General features: G+C 41.4%; 1 protein-coding gene across 3 annotated transcripts in view; it reads left to right on the forward strand.

The window, feature by feature from the left end:
* HIBADH (3-hydroxyisobutyrate dehydrogenase) overlaps nt 1–20,531 on the forward strand; it is a 72,201-nt gene extending 51,670 nt beyond the window's left edge. For 2 of the 3 annotated variants that reach the window (XM_035128969.2, XM_035128968.2), the window contains exons 6-8: nt 1,856–1,932; nt 17,387–17,543; nt 18,894–20,531. In XM_035128969.2, coding sequence (XP_034984860.1) covers nt 1,856–1,932; nt 17,387–17,543; nt 18,894–19,052 — 393 coding nt within the window. In that variant the 3' untranslated portion in view covers nt 19,053–20,531. The remainder of the gene's footprint in view (nt 1–1,855; nt 1,933–17,386; nt 17,544–18,893) is intronic. The other variant, XM_035128967.2, reaches the window with a different exon arrangement.
* The last annotated feature ends 859 nt before the right edge of the window (nt 20,532–21,390 follow it).

Consider the following 21,390-nt stretch of genomic DNA (forward strand, 5'->3'; position numbering starts at 1 on the left):
AGTGGTCAGGGATGATAGGAATTGTAGACTCAAAACATCTGGAGAGCCGAGGTTGAGAAAGCCTGCTCTATATCTTAAAAAAAAATTAAATCAAATTTTATTTATTGTCTCACACAGAAATGATCACATATATACAAGGAAACACAAATACATCCCTACCCATTCACAAATCTTTCCAGCATCAAAAATTACAAGCAATCAACTAAGGAAAGAAAACAAAAATTTTACAAAAAAAAGAGAGAGAAGAAAAAGGAAAAACAGTTTAAAAAATCAAACTTCTAATCGTTTTTATATCGTTTTCCTTAACTAAAACATCCAACTTACTATACCTCTTCAGCAAAAATTAAATTTAAACCAACACCATTTTTATATATGTATATAAATTTTACTATCTTCTTGTGTATCTTAATCCAAGCATATCATCAGCTCTGTTTTTATACCTTCTTTAAACAGATAATTTTCTACATATCTCCACTCCTCTTTGGGTTTTTGTTTTGGATGTACCACCGTCATCCTTGCTAAGTTCATGAATTCTACTAGCTTGATCTGCCACTCCTGGGTTGTTGGTATTTTATCCCCTTTCCAATTTTGGGCTATTAACATTCTCGCAGCTGCACTGGCATACAGGAAAATATTTTTCCTATCATCCGGAATACATTCCAGGATCATGCTTAATAAAAAAAGCCTCTGGCTTTTTCTCAAAAGTTACCTTCAATATATTTTTCATTTTTCGTAAATTTCCGACCAGAACTTAGAAATTTTTACGCAACTCCACCAACAGTGGAAGTAGCTACCTATTTTTTCATTACACTTCCAGCATTTATCCAAATTATTTTTATAGATTTTTGTTACTTTTTCTGGCGTCAGGTGCCATCTGTATACCAATTTCATCATGTTCTCCCTGATTCCCATACACGCTGTGAATTTCATATTTACCCTCCATAATTCATCCCACTGATTTCTATAAATTGGTCTACCACAATCTTGTGCCCATTTTATCATTACATTTTTCACTTCCTCATCTTTCACATCCCATTCTAATAAGAATTTATATATCTTCGCTCTATATCAACATTGAACTGGGAAATGGTATAGAAGACTTTAAGATAACCAGTTAAGGATGAGGATGCCTGGAATGCCTCTTAGATCAATTTGTATATCACAGAATAAGCAAATGTCTATGTTCTGGGATGCATGCATTGGTTTACAGTGGAAGATAAACCAAGACAAATAACTATACAACCTTTAGAAGTCGCCTGGAGGCAACCCCTGTATAGGGGTTTAATGTTTTATTACGTTTTTGTAATTGCTGGAAGCCGCCCAGAGTGGCTGGGGCAACCCAGTCAGATGGATGGGGTACAAATATTCTTATTCTTATTTATTATTCAGTTAACGAAGTGAGAAGTAAACATAAGAAGCCTACAAAGAACATATCGTGATAGGTGGCGCGTAAAACAGAATATGTACCTACCATCTTTTCAGTCCATTCTATGGCGGATTTCTGCTCACACATCCAAACCTATAAGCACTTATTTGTTGCAGTTTGCTAAGACTACTTTTCTGGTTGGTTATTAGACAGTGGCATCAACAAATTGTCGATAAGAACAAATATTTATACAGTTCTTTTAAAAGTGCAAATGCAGGTGTCTGCTAATATCTGAGGCATACCAAATCAAATTACTGTGCATGTGTGCCAAAAATGGTTTTGCAGCTTTTGATATCAGTGCCCTGAAAACGTGTTGCTGTCTGTTCTAGGGACTGGCTATGGATCAAATGCATTCATAATAGAATTTGAGTTCCTGTTGGATAGTTATCTAGATAACAGAAATTCATGGGGTGTTGAATTTCTTTTCAGGCTGCAAAAATCTGCAACAACATGCTATTAGCCATTAGTATGATTGGAACTGCTGAGGCCATGAATCTTGGAATCAGGTATGTTTGAATTTTATGATATCCTTTTATTATCGGTTTGTGTTTATGTGTTTTTCTTACTGACTCTTCTATGGGGGAAGAATGATGTTTCAGAAATGTAGATTAACAGCTGTTTGCAGCATAAGTGTAGTATTTCATTATTGCAATGCTTCCCCCCCTCTCCCCAAAAACCCAACACCAACAACCTAGGTTAGGATTTCAGGAAGAAGGAACATTATTTATAAAGACAATAACATGAAATTATATTTTGATACTATTATATACAGTATAGGAGCTCTTTTTCTTATTTTCAGACGATATATGAAACAGATAAATAATACTGTAATATGTGCAACTACTTGCAAAAGACAAAGCGTTTTTAAATTATTATTCATGAAATTATGTAATCTAGAAGTTTGCAGTTGTGTGAACTCCCCCGTATGCAGCTTTGACATTTAGCTGCCACATTTTGAAACATGCCTTTGTGGTATCATGTCTTGTATCTACTAACTGCTGAGCATGCACTTACTAAGCTGGCAAGGTTTCTGGGAAGCCCCAGGCATGGGAATTCCTGTCTTACTTTCTTTCTACTTGATCCTTGGCTCTGAAAACCACAATAGATATTAAATAATAGCTGCATCCCTGTGATTGTAAACAGCAGCAAACCCAGGTTCGTTCCAAACATAGCATTACTGTTGCTTTTGATTACAGTGGTACCTTGGTTCTCGTTTTTGTTGCTTTTGATTACAGTGGTACCTCGGTTCTCCATTGACGGACATTTCAGAACTCGAACGCTGCAAACCCGGAAGTAAAGGTTTCCGTTTTCTCACTTTTCTCAATTGAATTTGCAGGCTGCCCTTTGCGCCTTGGTTTTCAAACGTTTCGGAACTCAAACAGTTTTACCTTCGAAAAACGAGGTACCACTGTATTTATAAAACTGCCTACGGTACACTGGCTGCTGTACATTAGTCAGAGGACTAATGGTCACTGAGAAGTTGCATCCTCATGACAAGAGCAAAACGAACCTGGACCCATCCTGAGAAGGAGAAACTGTAGGGAAGTTGGTCTAAAGGCTGCTGAGTTGGGAGAGGGAGGGTTGCTTTATGTTACTACAGTCTGTCACAAGCCATTTTGAGGATTGACAGGTGGGTTATAAATTTTCTAAATATTCTTCCGTATTCCAACACAGTAGCAAATAGCCACAATGTTTCCCTGTCTCAAATCTGCACCCGCTTCTCTTTGATGTGAAAAATGGGAAAATTGGTGCTGCTGCTGTTGATTCCTTGACAAGTGTAGATCACAGTCCATTCTGCTAGCTCCTATCTATAGAGAAGTACGGATAAGAATCTCAGTCAGTAAGAATCTTGCCTTGAGATATAGGAGTGTGTTTCTCCTTGCAGAAAATCTATCTCACCACAGCATGATTGATCATGTAAAAAGTCCAGAGACAGAGGTTGTTTACATTCTAGCCATTTTCTCTAGAATTAATGTCATTCATTCACTAGTTGGAGAGTCTGGATGAAGTCATTGCCATACCATTGCAATGTAGTCTTTCCCCCTGCTGTCTTCCCCTATTTTTTAAAACCTGCTTTGACTGGACGGACTGTCCAGTATGGACTGGTTAAGTACCATTGAAGCATTTCTCTGATACTGGGCCTTTAATAATGTCCTGATAGTTGCTGGTCACAGTAATCTTTCCCATAATTAATTGTTTTTTACCTATAACCTGAACAATACCATTGTTTGGGATAGTAAAAAACAAAATTAAGAAAATTATCACAAAGGTCATGCTACAAATAAGAAATGTAACATTTCTAAATAACTAAATAACGTGACATTTGTGGCCTCAGCTATCTGGAAATAACATATATTAAGATACTGGCCATGGGCAAAAAGCATTAAGGGATTGTTATGGAGATTATAGTTTCATCTTAAGTCTCATGTGGAAACAATGCATTTTGTTTTCCTTTAAAAAAAACCTGCATCTAATGGATTGCAGAAGTGCCTCGGTTTTGTTAAAGGGCTGTACTGTGGCAGAAGATCAGTGTGTTGGTAGATCAGTGTGGAAGTTTTAGAAAAGTAGGGACATCACTGGCACCATGAACTATGAGATGTACAGACCTACAGCAACATGCATGGACATTAACGTAAACTGTGAGATGACAAAAGGCTTTTAGAACAAATAACTGACCCTCCATATTCCTATGCCTTAATGCAAAGGTAGGTGCGACGTGTCCCGTCGCTGCTACCAAATATGCGACGGTCACACAACGCTATCACTAAACTTGCGACGATCCCACCGAAAATGTGCGGATCCCACCAAATTAGCAATGTACCTCCCTTTCTATCACTAGCAGTGTGTCGAAGGAATTCAGTTATTTTACAAACAACCCACTATTCCTTCTTCCGCCCAAATAAACTCCCTGTTAATATATGGGGTTTGCTAGTAAATGAAGTGCAGTTCCAGCTCTCAAAATAACGTGGCGCAGTATCTTTAATAACTCTAGGCAAGTGTTACAGGAATGAACTTGTGTCCACAGTAAGGATTCCCTTTCACCCCAGGTTCACCTCCGCAGCTGTTTGCCCTAGCAACCCTTGCTACTTTGTGGCACCCTTTCCCTGGCACTTGCCTCCCTTGTGCGTGACCTTGAGGTAAAAACTATTCTCCTGCTCCTCAGGTTTAGTTTTGCCTCCTCTCTTCAGTCACCACCCTTTTGAGTTCAGATACGTTGCTGGAATAAGGAGGAACATCCGTTTTTAACCCAACATTTAAGAAAGCTTTATTTAACTGGAGGACATGTAAAGTTCTTTATGGTTTCATTTGTATAAACTCTTAGTTCATTATCTTAGTTCCATATAACTCAAACTAGTTTATTCAGTTCCAGTAAACCTCTCAAACGCTCTACTCTCCACTACCACCCACCCACTCCCGCTCCCAAAACCCTCTCAACTCTATCAACTGAATTAACTGCTCCCCATCCCCTTTAAACTTGTGGCAGTCCCACCCCTCAGGAATGGAATGCGTCAATCAACTAGGAGGCTGGGTTTAACACTTAACACCCTGGAGTTCTATTGCAAGCCATCCCCATCCGTCACAGTAGGCAACTGGATGTCATTCTTGACTCCTATCATCCTTGGACACCATGCTGGCAAGGGTTGGTGGGAGATGTAGTCCGACAACATCTGGAGAACACTAAGTTAGCTATTCCTGCATCAGTGTATGGAATGCCCTGTCGGTTGAATCCCCACTCCAAGAATGAGCTTCCTCCCTCTTCTGTGAAGCATATTCTAAGTGGCTAGGCTAGAAACCGACCGATGGGACATTCTGTTGACTTTTCTCATTGTCTTGGTTTATCTTGGCTCATTTAAAATGTGACGTCCTGAAATATATGCTACAAAACACTTTAATAAAAAACCCTCACACACCATGAAATGGAGGCTAGCAATTAGGCTACACGTAAGGTATTGCTAATTCGGCACTCAGGGAATATAATTGCTCGGTTCGCTTACTTTAGCTGAATCCAAAGTGTGGAGAACACGCTGCCACTGAAACCATGTCCAAGCTCTGCTGTTACATAGTCTTCAGCCTGAGCCCTGCAGGGAGCTGTCCAGGGTGCCACTGAAGCCTCACCTGGAACATGCTGGGTCCATTGCTGAAAACAGAACAATGGTTTTCCATCCTCCACCACCGCACAATTTTGTCAGTCGGCATTCGGTGTGTACTGAGCATGCTCAGTTTTCATTGGACTTATTTGGTGTGGGAGATAGGTTTCCAAGGGGAGAGTTGGGAGATGTTGGGTAAGTACAGTGGGTGCCCAGTTCAAGCTACACCAAGATGTTTCATTTATCCCTTGATTTCTATAGAAAGCTCTCACTTGCATTACTTCTCAATGTGGACCAGGAAAAGGCCTATACAGACAGTGGGATGGTTCTCTCCTTTTATTTCCCCCCTCCATCCTCTGTTCCCAAGTTACTCCATTTCATTCCTCCTCTTTCTCCTTTCTTTTGTTTTTGTTTTCTCTTGCTAACCATTCAACTTTCCATGGGCATGGTGTGTGTGTGTGGAGGGCACTGTGCTCTAAACCACTGATCCTCTTGGGTTTGCCAATCAGAAGGTTGGCAGTTCTAATCCCCGTGACAGGGTGAGCTCCCGTTGCTCTGTTCCAGTTCCTGCCAACATAGCAGCTCAAAAGCACACCAGTGCAAGTAGATAAATAGGTACCGCTGCAGTGGGAAGGTAAACAGTATTCCATGCACTCTGGTTTCTGTCACAGTGTTCCGTTGTGGCAGAAGCGGTTTATTCATGCTGGCCACACGACCCGGAAAGCTGTTTGTGGACAAACGCCAGCTCCCTCAGCCTGAAAGCGAGGTGAGCACCACACCCCATAGTCGCCTTTGACTGGAATTAACCACCCAGGGGTCCTTTACCTTTTACCTTTTCCATGGGCACTAAGCATGTTAAGCACACCTTGGCCCGTTTGAAGTGGAGAGTTCTCTCACCTTTCCCCTAGGTTTTCCCCTTAGGATTTGCAAACTCTGAACTGTATAGCTGTTGCTATTTGGGATACAAAAACAAGAACACTCAAAAAATTGAATTGGAACAGGGATAAGGGATGGTTTAAAGCAATTTACAGTCATACCTCGGTTTAAGTACGCTTTGGTTTGAGTACTTTCAGTTTAAGTACTCTGCAGACCTGTCTGGAATGGATTAATCCACTTTCCATTATTTTCAGTGGGAAAGTTCGCTTCAGGTTAAGTACGCTTCAGGTTAAGTACAGACTTCCAGAACCAATTACACTCATACTTCGGGTTAAGTACGCTTCAGGTTGAGTACTCCGCAGACCCTCTGGAACGGATTAATCCACTTTCCATTACTTTCAATGGGAAAGTTCACTTCAGGTTAAGTATGCTTCAGTTTAAGTATAGACTTCCGGAACCAATTGTGTACTTAAACTGAGGTACCACTATATATTTATGTTCAATGTCTATCCTGCAGTTTTGTTTTGTTCTTTTAAAAATTATTTTTATTGTTTTGAACGCTTTTTCTAGCCATGTATTCCAGAGCTTATAGTTTGCATACCGGTAAACACAACTCCCTCCTGTAGTGAGCCATTAGCTACTCCTTGGACCATCTAGCAAATCCTCTTATACTCGATTTTGCCAGCCAATTCAGTTCTCAGTTCTCATACCTTCATTGGCATATATACAAGATTCCAGTAAGGTTCAGTACAATCAAATCACTCGGCAAAATCTGCATCTAACACTTAAGTAAATGTTGTATAGCATTCACGAATCCTCAACGCGTGTTGCATAAACCTGGCTACTACAGTCAAACCTTGGTTGACGAACGCCTTAGCAGTCAAATGTTTTGGCTCCCAAACACCACACACCCGGAAGTGAGTGTTCCAGTTTGCAAACGTTCTTTTGGAAGCCGAACGTCCTCCATGGCTTCCGATTCAGAAGCCACGTCTTAGTTTTCGAACCCTTTCGGGAGTCAAATGGACTTCCAGAACAGATTAAATCCGAGAACCAAGGTACGACTGTATCTCCATTTTATCCCTGTCCTGAGTAAGGGTAGATCTCAGCAAGATCTCTGTTCTGCCTCTGCCACCCATCACTTAAGTACAAACCCTCGCATCCAGCTCCCACATGGAATGACATTTATTAATTAAACTGAGAGAGATTATTGTTGTTAAGAGATTGATTCCCTGTCAACATATTTATGATTTTCTGCTCTAACATGTTGTATGTAGCGATGTGCTTCCTTATGAACAGTATACATTTAATTTAACTTGGCAGTCTTTGACCATTTTGTTCCTATATATTGCAAGGGTTTCAGTAATTTTCACCACATCGTAGTTTCAGTTGTTCTCTAGGAGTTATGTACCCTGTAAATATTTGTGGGTCCCGATCCTACCCTGTTTCTCATATTTTAAGACATACCCATAAAATAAGCCATAGCAGGATTTTTAAGCATTCAAGGAATATAAGCCACACCCCAAAAATAAGACATAGTGATAGGCGCAGCAGCAATGCCGGCCGCGGCAGGAGGAGGAGGAAAAAAATAAGACATCCCTTGAAAATAAGCCATAGTGTGTTTTTTTGAGGAAAAAAATAAATATAAGATGTGTCTTATAATATGAGAAACACGGTAAATAATAAATTTCTGTTTTGATATTGGCAAAGATAATAAGAAACACATGAGTGTGTGCAAAGCTGTATGTGTGTGTGTGTAATGTATATTAACACATGCACACACATGTACCCAAAAGGCAGGATAATGGATTCACATTTCCTCTTAATTACCATATCAAGATGCAGTTGTTTTATTGAATTGCCCTTGTCTCAGATGTTAGACTATCTTGACCTATTAAGTTGTCATGTTGTAATTGAGATAAAAGAGGAATTTGCTTTGCATCAGTGCTAATTGGTTTATCAATATCCTCTACCATTTACATTTTAAAATTGAGCATCTGTAAGATAGGGAAGCGTATCTTTAACAAGCCATAATAAAACCCATAAGGTGGTATAGTGCTGTTGTAATTGAGGATTGTAAAGCTGTATCATAGTCAGTTTTAAGTCATGGTTTGCTTAATGAAAAATCAATCACCTATGACTTCATTGTATTTAGTTCAAGTAGAAACTCACATTTTCTGTTATAAAAAAATATTCAGTAGCCTGCAGTATCTGGCACCATAATGCTATGCAACCCTAATTGGTTTTTGCAGCCACTGTAGCATGCAGGTATCTCTGGGTTTTCATATTCCAGGTTAAGGTTTCTGGTGCAAATTTGGATTCTGTTTAGGTTCTGACTGCTTTGATTGATGCCAGGTTTAAGGGATTCTATGAGTCTTAGCCCACATCATTAGCAATGCAGCATTGTCTGCAGTCTAAATGATGTGCCTCTCCTGAGCATATGTCTGCCCCTATTGCCGGATTGAATAAAGGGAAAGCATTTCTATCTTAAAGAGAATGAAATGGTGGAAAGAGACTTCTCAAGGCAACAACATACCCAGTCATGGGTGAGTGTGACACTCTCGCCTATGTGTCTTTCTATGCTTCCAAGTCTATAACACAGAATAAATGGCCAGGCTGCTTCTTACCTTTCCCTGCTATCTCCCCCGCCCTACCTACTATGTGTATGCAAATCTGAGAGGATCTGAGCAGAGAAATATTGCTGGTATTTGTTGCTTCCTATGTGTAGAGAAAGGGACCCAGGTGGCGCTGTGGTTAAACCACTGAGCCTAGGGCTTGCTGATCAGAAGGTCGGCGGTTCGAATCCCTGCGACGGGGTGAGCTCCCGTTGCTTGGTCCCAGCTCCTGCCAACCTAGCAGTTTGAAAGCACGTCAAAGTGCAAGTAGATAAATAGGAACTGCTACAGCGGGAAGGTAAACGGCGTTTCCATGTGCTGCTCTGGTTTGCCAGAAGCGGCTTTGTCATGCTGGCCACATGACCTGGAAGCTATACGCCGGCTCCCTCGGCCAATAATGCGAGATGAGCGCGCAACCCCAGAGTCGGTCACGACTGGACCTAATGGTCAGGGGTCCCTTTACCTTTACCTTTATGTGTAGAGAAAGAGGTCATGCATATAATCAGTATGGTGTGTGTGTGTGTGTGTGTGTGTGTGTAGTTGTTGTTTAGTCATCTTAGTCGTGTTCGACTCTCTTTGACCCCATGCCTTGGAACCAGAGCATGCCTTGGAAATTCTCACTTTCTTCTCAAAGCTTCTGATTTTTAAAGTCCATGGAGTTTTCTTGGCAAAATACTGGAGTGGGTTGCCAGTTCCTTCTCCAGGTGGATCACATTTAGTCTATTCTAAAACATTTTACAAATGTGGGTGCAGCTGGATCTCGCAGTTGGCCGATTCGCATGTGAAAACCATTTCCTAGCCAACAGTGGTCAAGTTATTCTAATCATAAATACTCACTGGATTTTGAGCATTGTCCTTTGGAACTATTAGCGGGTCTGATTAATAACTAGTCCAAGATGGTACGTGTTTCCTTCAAAACCTTGGCTGCTAAACCATGGAGTCATTTCATCATCTACTGTGCCCATTTGCATGTATGTTCAGAAACAGTGGTCCACTCTCTTGTAGCAAAGCTACACAAGGAATTGTAACAGTTGGTTGGGAACACTTGGCAATCCATCTTGTTCTTTAGAAGTTCTCATGCCTGTTAATGAAAGTTGATATTGCTGGGTTTTTTTTTTATTTTAAAAAACCCTGTAAAGTGTTATGAACTTTGAATGCTGGTTTCTTGCCTAAGGAACAATAAATGTAAAAATTAGGCTAGTGGCAAAGGATACTGGAATACAGCTCTGCACACCCATTGAAGGATCACTAATGTGAGCATGAGATCAGAAAATGCACAGAACTTTGAACAACACAGTCTTTAGGAAAACATGTCTGCAAAAGAATTAACATATATTGTGTGAAGTGACGCTAGCTTGTGAAGGATTGGCTTCCACCCACAGTATCAGGTATTAGCACATCCATTCTCCCATTACAAAATGCATGAGTGTGCGCCTGTGTATATGAAACAGCGACTTGGGCCGGAGAACTTAAGCATCTGTCCTGCATTAATTTTCCTTCTCCTTTTACGATTCCATTACACTCTTCGCCGTTTCTACTACTGATGGGTCAGGATAGTATTATACTGAAACATTATTTTCTCATTTACTATAAACCTGGCTGTACTTTGAAAGTGTTTTCAGATTTTCAGTTGTTTTTTTAAAAAAGGAAACTGTACTGGATGACAGGGAACTCGGCCATCCTCAAAAGAGCACGGGAAAAATATGCACACTGAATCTTCAGCTCTGATTGAATTTTCTTCTAACTTTTGGAAATTGCCATAGTCTTAAATTTGCAGCAGTATCCCCCTACTAGCAAAATCAGAGCAGCATAGTTCTGTGCACGTGAATAGCTGCGAGTAAGCACTTACCAACATTCTTCAAGTAGCTTAGAACCACTAAAATGAATGTTGTCTGCTATCAATTTCTTTTGGGCTGACAAGTGTGTTTTTCGAAGTGACAGAATTGTTCTCTAATAAAATACACACCGTGTTTACAATTTATAGAGCTTTTGCTAGGTTGGAAAAGAAAATTGTTTCAGCAAGTAGAAATCCCCCTGTAGTAAATTCTCCTCTGAAGAATACATTATCATGATGAGACTGCATTGTTATTCTGCTTATGTCACTAGAACGCTTAATTAAAGCACAAGGCTAGTTTTGTAGGATTCTTCATCCCGAACACCAGAGAAGCAGATTATTCAAGCCAAAGACGGACTTGTGAACTGTTTTCACATGTATGTGTGCAGATCGTGAATTCCTTAGCTTACAAACTTACTTTCCGTGGCTTCTGCTTTTTTAAGAGCAAAGAAGAGAGGATGAAAAGGGATATGCACTTTGAAGTGCCTCCATGTGCCCATAAGGGCAGGGTGTGTGGAGTGAAGCTGCTGCTTCCCATCAGACGAGGGGAGGTTATTCAGGAGAGGGAAGGCATTGCTGGGGCTGGAAGCAGGTGTGGGAATGTCTCCAGCATAAAATGGTGGCACTGCTTATGTGCTTTGAATCTCAGCATTTACCTGGGAGTTATCCACATTGAATTCAGTTGGAATGACTGAGTTCCATTTTGCAGAATGATGTGTAAAACCTGTCTTAATACCTCTGTGCAATGCAACATTTTAAATATTTCTGTCTACTTAGGTAGTAATGTCATTTTTTTTCTTTATATAGCACATCCAAGTATAAAGGAAACTTGGCATTAGTGGTTACGACTCAGCCAAAATTAATCAATTTGGGTTTCTCAAATCGGTTGCATATAGTCTGAAGAGAATGTTAAAAGTTTGGGTTTAGATCTTTATCATCCCACTGAAAGATTGGCAGCAAATTAAACTATGCTAGTAATGTTGGTCTGGTTTAGATGATTGCCTCATTATTTGTGCAACTATTTATTCCTGACAGCACCCCTAAATCTGAGAGAGCTCCACACTATCTTTCAATATTTCAGCTACTTCGGTCCCAGTTAAGTACCTTGAAGTAGAATATATCGTTTCTTTTTATTCCAGCCCAAAATGTTTTAACTATGGTAATGAGCTGTGTAACGCCTAGTTTTATCTTGGGTGTGGGATTGCAGGGGAAATGAAACTTCAAATTATAAGGTAGGATAAACTGAAAGAGAATGAATGGGCCAAAGTTACCCTGCAGGGTTCATGGCTGAGCAGGGATTCAAACCTGAGTATCCCCTGTCCTAGTCCCAAACTCCAACCCCAGGGTGGCCAATGTGGAGTCCAAATGTGATTGGACTCCCAGCTCTCATCAGTCCCAACCCGCATGGCTCTATGATCCTGAATGGTTGGAGTTGTAGTCCAACATCATCTAGAGAGCATCACATTGGCTACCCCTACTCCAACCCCTGACCCACATTGGCTGTAGAGTTTCAGTTAAATCCTTCAGAAGTTATGATGTAGTGGTTAGAGTGCCTGAGCTGGGTTCAAATCCCTATTCATCCATGAAGTTCACTGGATGACCTTGGGCCGGTGATCATTTCTTAGCCTGACATACCCTTCATAGGGTTGTTGTGAGGATGAAACTAGGAGGAGGGAAACCTATGCCATGTTGAGCTCTGCAGGAAAGGTAGAATAGAAAAGTAACCCTGCAATTGTTTGCAATTTTTTGAAATGTTGAAAGTTCTTGTCCAGCAACCTCCATCTTCTTTGTTCCTTTTGATGTGCCTCAAGAGGAGGTGAGATGAAGCGGTGAGAGAAGCTAGGAAAGGGTTCTCAAATTAAAGGTCTCTTCCAACCATAAAACCTTTCTTTTCACTCCACCTCTATTCTACTAAGAAATCCATGCCTTGTAAGTTACAAGGCAGTTCTCCATAGTCTCTATACATTGTTGGATCAAGTAGTCCTTTAAAACGCACAGGAAGAAATTGCCACTCTCACTGCTCTTGGGCTGGAACGAGATAACAAAACCTAACCTAGGAATGTGGCTGCTATGTAAACTTGCTTCTGAGTAGAGACCCAGTGGCATAGTGGCAGTTGCCGGTGTCCAGGGTACATGTGTGTGCCACCCCACCCCCTCCAGAGCAAAACTGGGCTGTGCTGAGCTTCCTGCCCATCCATGCAGAGAGGAGCCTGGCCGGCCGACAAGGCCCTTGGCGGTGGTGAGGAGCACTGGGCTGGCTGCGGTTGCCTGGGTGGAGTGCCTGGTTCGTGCCCCCTCAAAAATTGTGCGCCCAGCCACATCACGCCCCCAGCACCTCCCATGCTATCGTTAGTATTTCATGCCTCCGAAGCTGCAGATGAGATTGTTGTAAATGCCTGTCTCAGAAGAGTGTGAGAAACGGAAGACAGTCTTATTTCTTCTGCTGTGATGTACTTTCACTTTCACTTATCCTGTTTGTTCTCTCGGAGCTGGAGAGAACAGATGCCATTATGCTTTTGTCTGTACATAAAAGGTAAAGGGACCCCTGACCATTAGGTCCAGTCGTGACCGACCCTGGGGTTGCGGCGCTCACCTCGCATTATTGGCCGAGGGAGCCGGCGTACAGCTTCCCGGTCATGTGGTTTAACCCACAGCGCCACCCGCGTCCCTGTCTGTACATAGTGTGTATATAAATAGTAGATTGTATATAAATAGTATATAATAGTGTATATAAATAGTGTATATAAATAGTAGCTCTACAATGTCTCAAGCTTCTTGCTGTGTTAAGATAGAAGATTAGTGTGCATAATAGCAGCTGGTTTATGTCGCTGAGTGCACTGGAGAGGAGGGGAGAATGCCTTCTCCAGAGCTGTGCATACTGGAGGACACTTGGAGTTCCAGGGGCTTGCAGGCTCACCCCCAGGGCGTTTTCCAACAGCTGTGCCCCTGAATAGACCAAGCATAAACCAGAAGTCGGTTACCATTGAGGTTGCTATTGCATAATAAAACCTACAAGATTTAGTTAGTCAGATAACTGAAGTTTCAAACTTAACTTTAACAAACAAAACTAGACGTGTTATGCACTTCAGTAGACCTGAACTCCCTGCTAGCTTTTGAAGACTTTTAAGTATTTGCGTGTGGATTATCTGCTGCAATTATTGATGGGATGCTGCACAAACAATGTGGTGCCTTTTTTCTCTCTCTCTCCTCACCCCCTGCCCAAAATGTGGAACACCTTTGCAATTGTAAATGCATGTGTGCGTGCACATCCTCTTGCCATGTCCGGTGGCAAGTTATTATGGGGACTGACAGACTGTCATCGTTTTGATAGCTTGAGCAGTATATCTCTTGAACAGCAATAGAGCTCTTATGCAGAAAGTATCATATGTTCCAAGCCAATTTACAGGGAAACAGCAATAACATTTTATCATGGTTGAGAGCCCAGTAGCTGCTTCCTATTAAAGTTGCCCTTTCAGATACCTGTCTTGGATTAATTTGTTGATTTCAAATGGAAACTCAGTCTTCTCCACTGAAGCATGACTTTCTAGGATAGACTCTTACTGAATGACAATTACTGTATATTCTACCCGCTTTCAGACCATTACAAGCTTTGGGCGCAGTGGAAGACAGAGGACTTCTTCAGTAACTGATTTTAATACGTGTCTAATTTTAGCTGTCAGTTATCTACGCACCAGTAGACGAATCCTCTGAAAGATGAAATGCAAAGCACCTCTAACTTGCTCCTTTTAATGATATACTTGCTGCAAGGGATAAAAAGGGAAGGATCAGGGAAAGGAGTCGCTTGAAAAGCACCACATGGTGTGTGAGAACACATCATTTTGAACATTGGGCTTTCTGGTTTTTTGTTTTTTTAAAATTCAGTGGTGTGAATGCATTGGAGTTTTTTTTTAGAACAGGAGTAGCAAATGTGGTGCCTCCATATGTTGTGGACTAGAACTTCCAGTTGTTGAGGCCACCAGGACTTGTCCAGGATTGCCTTCCTCCGAATGATGCCGAAGGATCCATTCCATCAGTGGATGTCATGGACTGGCTGGATACAGAGGAGTGGTGGGAGGCACCAGCTGGGGAACCCCCAAGAGGAAAAGGCTCAGAGCCAGGGGATTGGTGGTGGGATGACGACGAGCGGTCGGAGGTATGAAGAGGGTGGAGCAAAGACAGACAAGGCAGAGAAGTCTGGTTGCTTGGGACAGACCTGGGAAAGGAAGAGACTTAGAGAATGGTGGGAAGGCAGAGACCCTCAGTCTTCACAACTGCGTCATTGGGGCAAAAACTACTGGGAAGACTTGCTCTGCTCACTAGGACTGAGCTGTTTTGTTTCTTTGAATAAGGAGTTAACTTCACTGAAGCCGTGTGAGTTATTGATGACCTACTCCTGCCTTGACTGTGGAGCTGCACCAGTTTGATTCCACATGGAAAACTACTTTTCTCTTTCCCCATTCCCACCCCCACCCCAGGTTTGCTCTACAGAATACACCTCCTTGGGTGGTTGGTAAATTTCAATTATGCAATATGCCCATTTTTTACATAACAGAAGGAAGTTCTGTTCTGGAAGTGGTATAATGTCAAAGTATCCAAATCCTGAATTTGGTAACAAGAGTTTTGAGTGAATTAAACCCTCATGGTACTTAATATTTTTCAGGGCAGCCTTATCTAACATTCCAGTACATGGTCTACTGACTTGTCTACAACCATGGCAGTATTGGTTACCTTAGTACAGGCATCCCCAAACTTCGGCCCTCCAGATGTTTTGGACTACAATTCCCATCATCCCTGACTACTGGTCTTCTTAGCTAGGGATCATGGGAGTTGTAGGCCAAAATATCTGGAGGGCCACAGTTTGGGGATGCCTGCCTTAGTAAGTGGTTGGGAGTGTACCTATGTGTGTTGTGCTCTGATTATTTCTGTAAGGAAGAGTGATGTAAAAGCCTAATGGAGTCAAACCTTGGTTGTCGAACGTAATCTGTTCTGGAAGACCGTTCAACTTCTGAAACGTTCGACAACCGAGGCGTGACTTCCCATTGGGTGCAAGAACTTCTTGCACTCAAGCGGAAGCAACGTCAGATGTTCCGAAAAACTTTCGAAAACCGGACCATTTACTTCCGGGTTTTAGGCGTTTGGGAGCTGAAACGTTCGAGAACCAAGGTTTGACTGTAATTTGAGGATGGCTGTTAATCAGGAGCATGGTGATAAATTATTTAAAATATATAAATACTGAATTTCTAGAAGGAATTTGGAAAATTGCACCAGAGCCTGTAGATTTATAATGCAAAGAAATACATTATGTGTTGTGTGGATGAATGGGGATTGAATTGCTTTAGTACTTGAGCTTTAGTGTTTCTTAAATGGCATACTACAGACAAGAATAGCTGATTGCTTTCACTGTTGTACCACGGAAAACAATTCTGATTTTTTTTGCCTAGTATGGTTTTCAAACAAGAGTCCTTGATAAATGCTGATAACAAAAGCAGAAATTCCCGAGGGGTTTTAACCTTCAGGGGGTTCATGTTATAAAAAGTTCTGTTCCTCTTATTAACTTAACTTCTAGTTCTAAAACTACAAAGTGTGGGCGTTTTGCTTTCCTAGAACCATTACTTTTCTTTCTCTTGTTAACCAAATCTCTGCAAGTCTCTCCTTTTTACATACCTAGCATTGATGTGAAACTAACTTTTAACAGCTTTTGTTTCTGATTATACCTGCTAGTATAACTGCTATAAAATCACACTTTGCAGCTCGATGGCAACAACCACAGGAACATACCAGATGCTTTGTTTAAAAAAACAACAAACCAAACAGCATGCAGTATTAAAATATTTTTCACTATGTTTTAAAGACTACCCTCCACTGCATAGTGGTTTGTTCTTTCAGCTCAGTGATGACAATAGAACAAATGATGTTTCTGCTTGGACAAGCTTTGTTTTATCAGGATCAGTAACCTTCCCAGCAATTGAACCAGAACTATAATGCATGTCTCTGAATAGATAGAGAGCATATGTCACAGTGTTGTGTAGACTTGCCTCTTGAGCAAGAGAGTGTAATAAAGATTTAATAAAAAGAAAGATAATATAATATCCTTTAAGGAGAAGATCTTAGTCTTTTTACTGATACTAGTGCAGTAGTCTTTTTACTGATACTAGTGCAGTGTGTATAGCAGCTATGCTTCTAACTTGGCAGTTGATGGTTCTGCTTTGGGTAGTTCACCTCATTTCCAAGAACATCACTTGAATTTTAAGGATATAATATTATCTTTTTATATAGAAGAGCTGTAGGGAGCCTCTGGCTCTGAAGGGCTTTGGGTGTTTTATTTATTTCTACTTTCACCTCATAATTTGCATGCAAAAAGTGTATGGGCGATTGATGACCTTTAATTTAAGGAAGGGTCTCCCCTCTCTTCATATCGGTGCTCCAGATCATTTTTCAAGTCTTCGAATAAAGGTAGAGAAATGACAACACGGGCCTCGCATATAAAAATAAGTCACCCATAACATGTGCATTTTGACACGAACACTTCTCTTCTTTTGACCTTTGACAGGTTAGGGCTTGACCCAAAGCTGCTGGCCAAAATCCTAAATATGAGCTCAGGCCGTTGTTGGTCAAGCGATACTTACAACCCAGTACCAGGAGTAATGGATGGCGTCCCTTCTGCTAACAATTATCAAGGTGGCTTTGGAACAACCCTCATGGCCAAGGTACGTATATGCATATATAGAGGAAAAAAACACATAAATGTGCTCATATAGAAAAGTTAGTTGTCTTTCTTTCAATACCTTCTCCTGATCATGACTTTTAGTATTATTGTGCACAGATTTTCCTGCATTTCACAGAAAAATACAAAATCAGTTCAAAGCAGTGTCCATCTAAATTATGGTTAGGCAAACGAAGGCCCAGGGGCCGGATCCGGCCCAATCACCTTCTAAATCCAGCCCACGGACAGTCCAGGAATCAGCGTGTTTTTACATGAGTAGAACGTGCGCTTTTATTTTAAATGCATCTCTGGGTTATTTGTGGGGAATTCGCTCATATATATTTTTCTTCAAAATACATCCAGCCCCCCACAAGGTCTGAGGGACAGTGGACCAGCCCCCTGCTGAAAAGGTTTGCCGAGCCCTGATCTCAATCCTAAGGGCTTGGGAAAGCTAACGTCACACGAAAAAAGCACATTAAACCAACCAATTAAGACGTAATGCATAAAAATGTGAGTTATAAAACATAGGCTGGTTCTTGGATGGATGAGGGGAAATAAGCTGAGCTGGACTCCTGGAGGCACTGTGGGTGAGTGGTTCCCATGTCCAAGAAACGGATCCATCGCCCACCTTGCATGGGGTTACAGTCTACCCAAAGAGATGCAGTCTCAGGGAGCTTCTGGATCCAGCTTTGTCACCAGATTTTCCATGATTTTTCACAAGTTATCACCAGTACAAATTAATACAGATTTAAAAGCTGGCTCCTCCCCCCCCCAGTTGTTTGTTCTTTTCTCCTCCCTCTGTTACTATTCCAAGTCCAATAGCTTTTCCAACTTTCATTTGGGGTCTGCGTGCAAAATTTCAACACCCGACGTTGCCTCAGTACGGTTGCATGCTTCTGTCAATGGGCTCCATCGTAAACGGCTTCTCCATGCAAACCAGGAAGTGACCTCTCCAGACAACAGATCTGCTCTTCCTTCTCTTATATCTGTGGTTGCGATCACCTGGGTGACATGGATGCCACTAGGCAGTTGAATGTGAATGCGTATTCTGTCTGTTTCTCTCCCACCCACCCACGCCTCCGTGCTGGCAACCCATGCTATGCCACTGGCTCCAGGTGTGCAAGAGAGCTTCCTGCAGGGAGTTTTCATGTGCACCCAAACCCAGCGCTAAGCAGGATTCCCCCCTACCACACTCCTTCCCGGAAGAATGTTTTGTTTCTGAACACAGCTGATGGTTCTGACAAGCCAGATTCTGTGTATAAGCTGTATAATAAAAGCAACAATCGATTTTAATTCTTGTTTTACTTTCTTTCTTTCTTTGCTCCGCTTCCCCCAATTCTGTTTTGTTTTTCAGGATCTTGGTTTGGCTCAGGTTTCCGCTACCAACACCAAGACACCAGTCCTTCTGGGCTCTCTAGCCCATCAGATCTACAGGGTCATGTGTGCCAAGGGCTACTCCCAGAAAGACTTCTCGTCTGTGTTCCAGTTCCTACGTGAAGAGGAGACTTTGTGAAATCTCTTTTGACAACGGACACTGTTAACAACCAAACTGTCTTTGGAGCCTTCTTGCCGATTACCCATCAAATACATGGGTTTAATCGAAGGTCATGAATCATGATCTCGCCCACCTCTAATCTGCTGGGCTGCAGCAGATCCCAGGATTTATTTTGAAATATTATAAAGTGAAAGGGTTTTGGTGCGTGTTTTAGCTTTACGGTACATAACTGACTTAATTAAAGACCTGTAATCAGGTTTAAATAAAATTCAGTATACTTATATACAAAATGACTTTAGCATGGTTCTAAACTGTGCAAATATAACTGTGATTTAAGGGACTGATTCTGAGCTTCCTATCTAAGTAACAAACCATTTCACCTTAAAAAAAAAATATTCCCATGAAGAATTTTCCTGATATTTTTTACATCTCGCTTTGGCCTAATTATAAATGCTGGTGGAAAGTTATATTAGAAGAGGTTTGCGAGTTTATTGAAAGGCTGCTGCTTACACAGTTTTAAATGGTAGACATAGTTAAAATAACACTGTGTGTGATTAATATTTGCTAATCTGATTTTATATACAGTGGTACCTCATGTTACGTCCGCTGTGGGTTACGTCTTTTCAGGTTATGGACGCGCCGAACCCAGAAGTCCCGGAACAGGTTACTTCCGGGTTCAGCATACATGCATGCGCAGAAGCGCCGAATTGCGTCATGCACATGCGCAGGCGCAGCGCTTCAGGATGCGGCCTTTTCATATTGCAAACGGGCCTCCGGAACAGATCCCGTTGGCAACCAGAGGTACCACTGTATATATTTTTTTACCCCTTTCACCTATTTTTGAAAGGTTCATGTCTACTAACCTCACTGTTACACATTTGCTTTAGGTATATTCTGCATTATTATAAATCTAAATAAATAAACCCCATGCCTTCGAAGGCAAATAAAAACCAAGATAGTGAATGACCACTAAATCTGGTTTTTTGTGTGTGTGCGATTACATTTATTTTCCTGCCATAATTATTGGACTCTTGGTGTGCACATATATGTATTTGTATAAAATCTGTGTAAAGTTCTGTAGACGAGTATATTCTTTAAAGTTACAGGTAGGTAGCCGTGTTGGTCTGAGTCGAAGCAAAATAAAAAAATTCCTTCAGTAGCACCTTAAAGACCAACTAAGTTTTTATTTTGGTATGAGCTTTCGTGTGCATGCACACTTCTTCAGATACACTTGAAACAGAAGAGTCAGGCCCTTATGTATATACAGAGGGTGGTGGGAAGAGAAGTTGCTGAATTGGAACTCATTACCAAGCTTAAAACCATGGAGCCACCTGGGATGAACAAAGACATAGGATTCTTATCTCATTATGCATGATCAGCTTTCTTTAGTGCCTCAGCCCTTGCCTTTTCCCCGCAGGACCAATTGCAGTCATCAGCAGTCGTTAACAGCCATCTACAGGTTTACCACTCCCATCAGCCCATCATCCATTCCCACCCACCCCCACCACCCTCTGTATCTACAAAAGGGTCTGACTCTTCTGTTTCAAGTGTATCTGAAGAAGTGTGCATGCACACGAAAGCTCATACCAAAATAAAAACTTAGTTGGTCTTTAAGGTGCTACTGAAGGATTTTTTTTTATTTATATTCTTTAAAGTTTTCCTCGTTTTTCACTGCAGTCCATCTGTATTAACATTGAGGACTACAGTCCAGAGCAATAAGACCTCTTAGTCTTTCTACATAATAAACATAGCACATGAGAATACTTTTTATTTTGCACACGAAGGAAGCCTCTGAGCCTATTCATGAGGAGAAGTAAAATGTTAATCAGAGCTGGCAATTACCACAGCTTTTGGCCAGGGGTGGGTAGGGAAAAAATTATTCATGCATAAGACCTAACAATCATTGTGTGATTTTGCTGTGCTCTTTAAGTACGGTACACACATCTCTGCTTAATGGTGGGGACCAAGTAGAGATTTACCATTGGTTTCAGTAAGCTATGGGCCACTGTCTGTGTAGGAATCCCTAATACAGTACATGTTTATCCTGGATGATGCAGCACCATTAAATAGGACAGTTGTATGGAAGTATAAGTATAGTGCAAGTATATTCCCATTCGTTGTTTTGAATAAGGTCAATATTTGCTTGTTTCCATCAACGCATTCACAGTGCAGCCCAATGCATGTCTACTCAGAAAGAGGTTTTATTGAGTTCATCGGGGCTTTCTCCCAGTCTTTACATCTCAAGCCCCAAGATGTAATGTGGAGGAAAGTCCCACAGAAAGGAAATTTTGGATAAAAAGGTAAAGGGACCCCTGGCCATTAGGTCCAGTCGCGGACGACTCTGGGGTTGTGGCGC

This window comes from Zootoca vivipara, chromosome 12 (genome assembly GCF_963506605.1).
Source record: "Zootoca vivipara chromosome 12, rZooViv1.1, whole genome shotgun sequence".
Taxonomy (NCBI): Eukaryota; Metazoa; Chordata; class Lepidosauria; order Squamata; family Lacertidae; genus Zootoca; species Zootoca vivipara.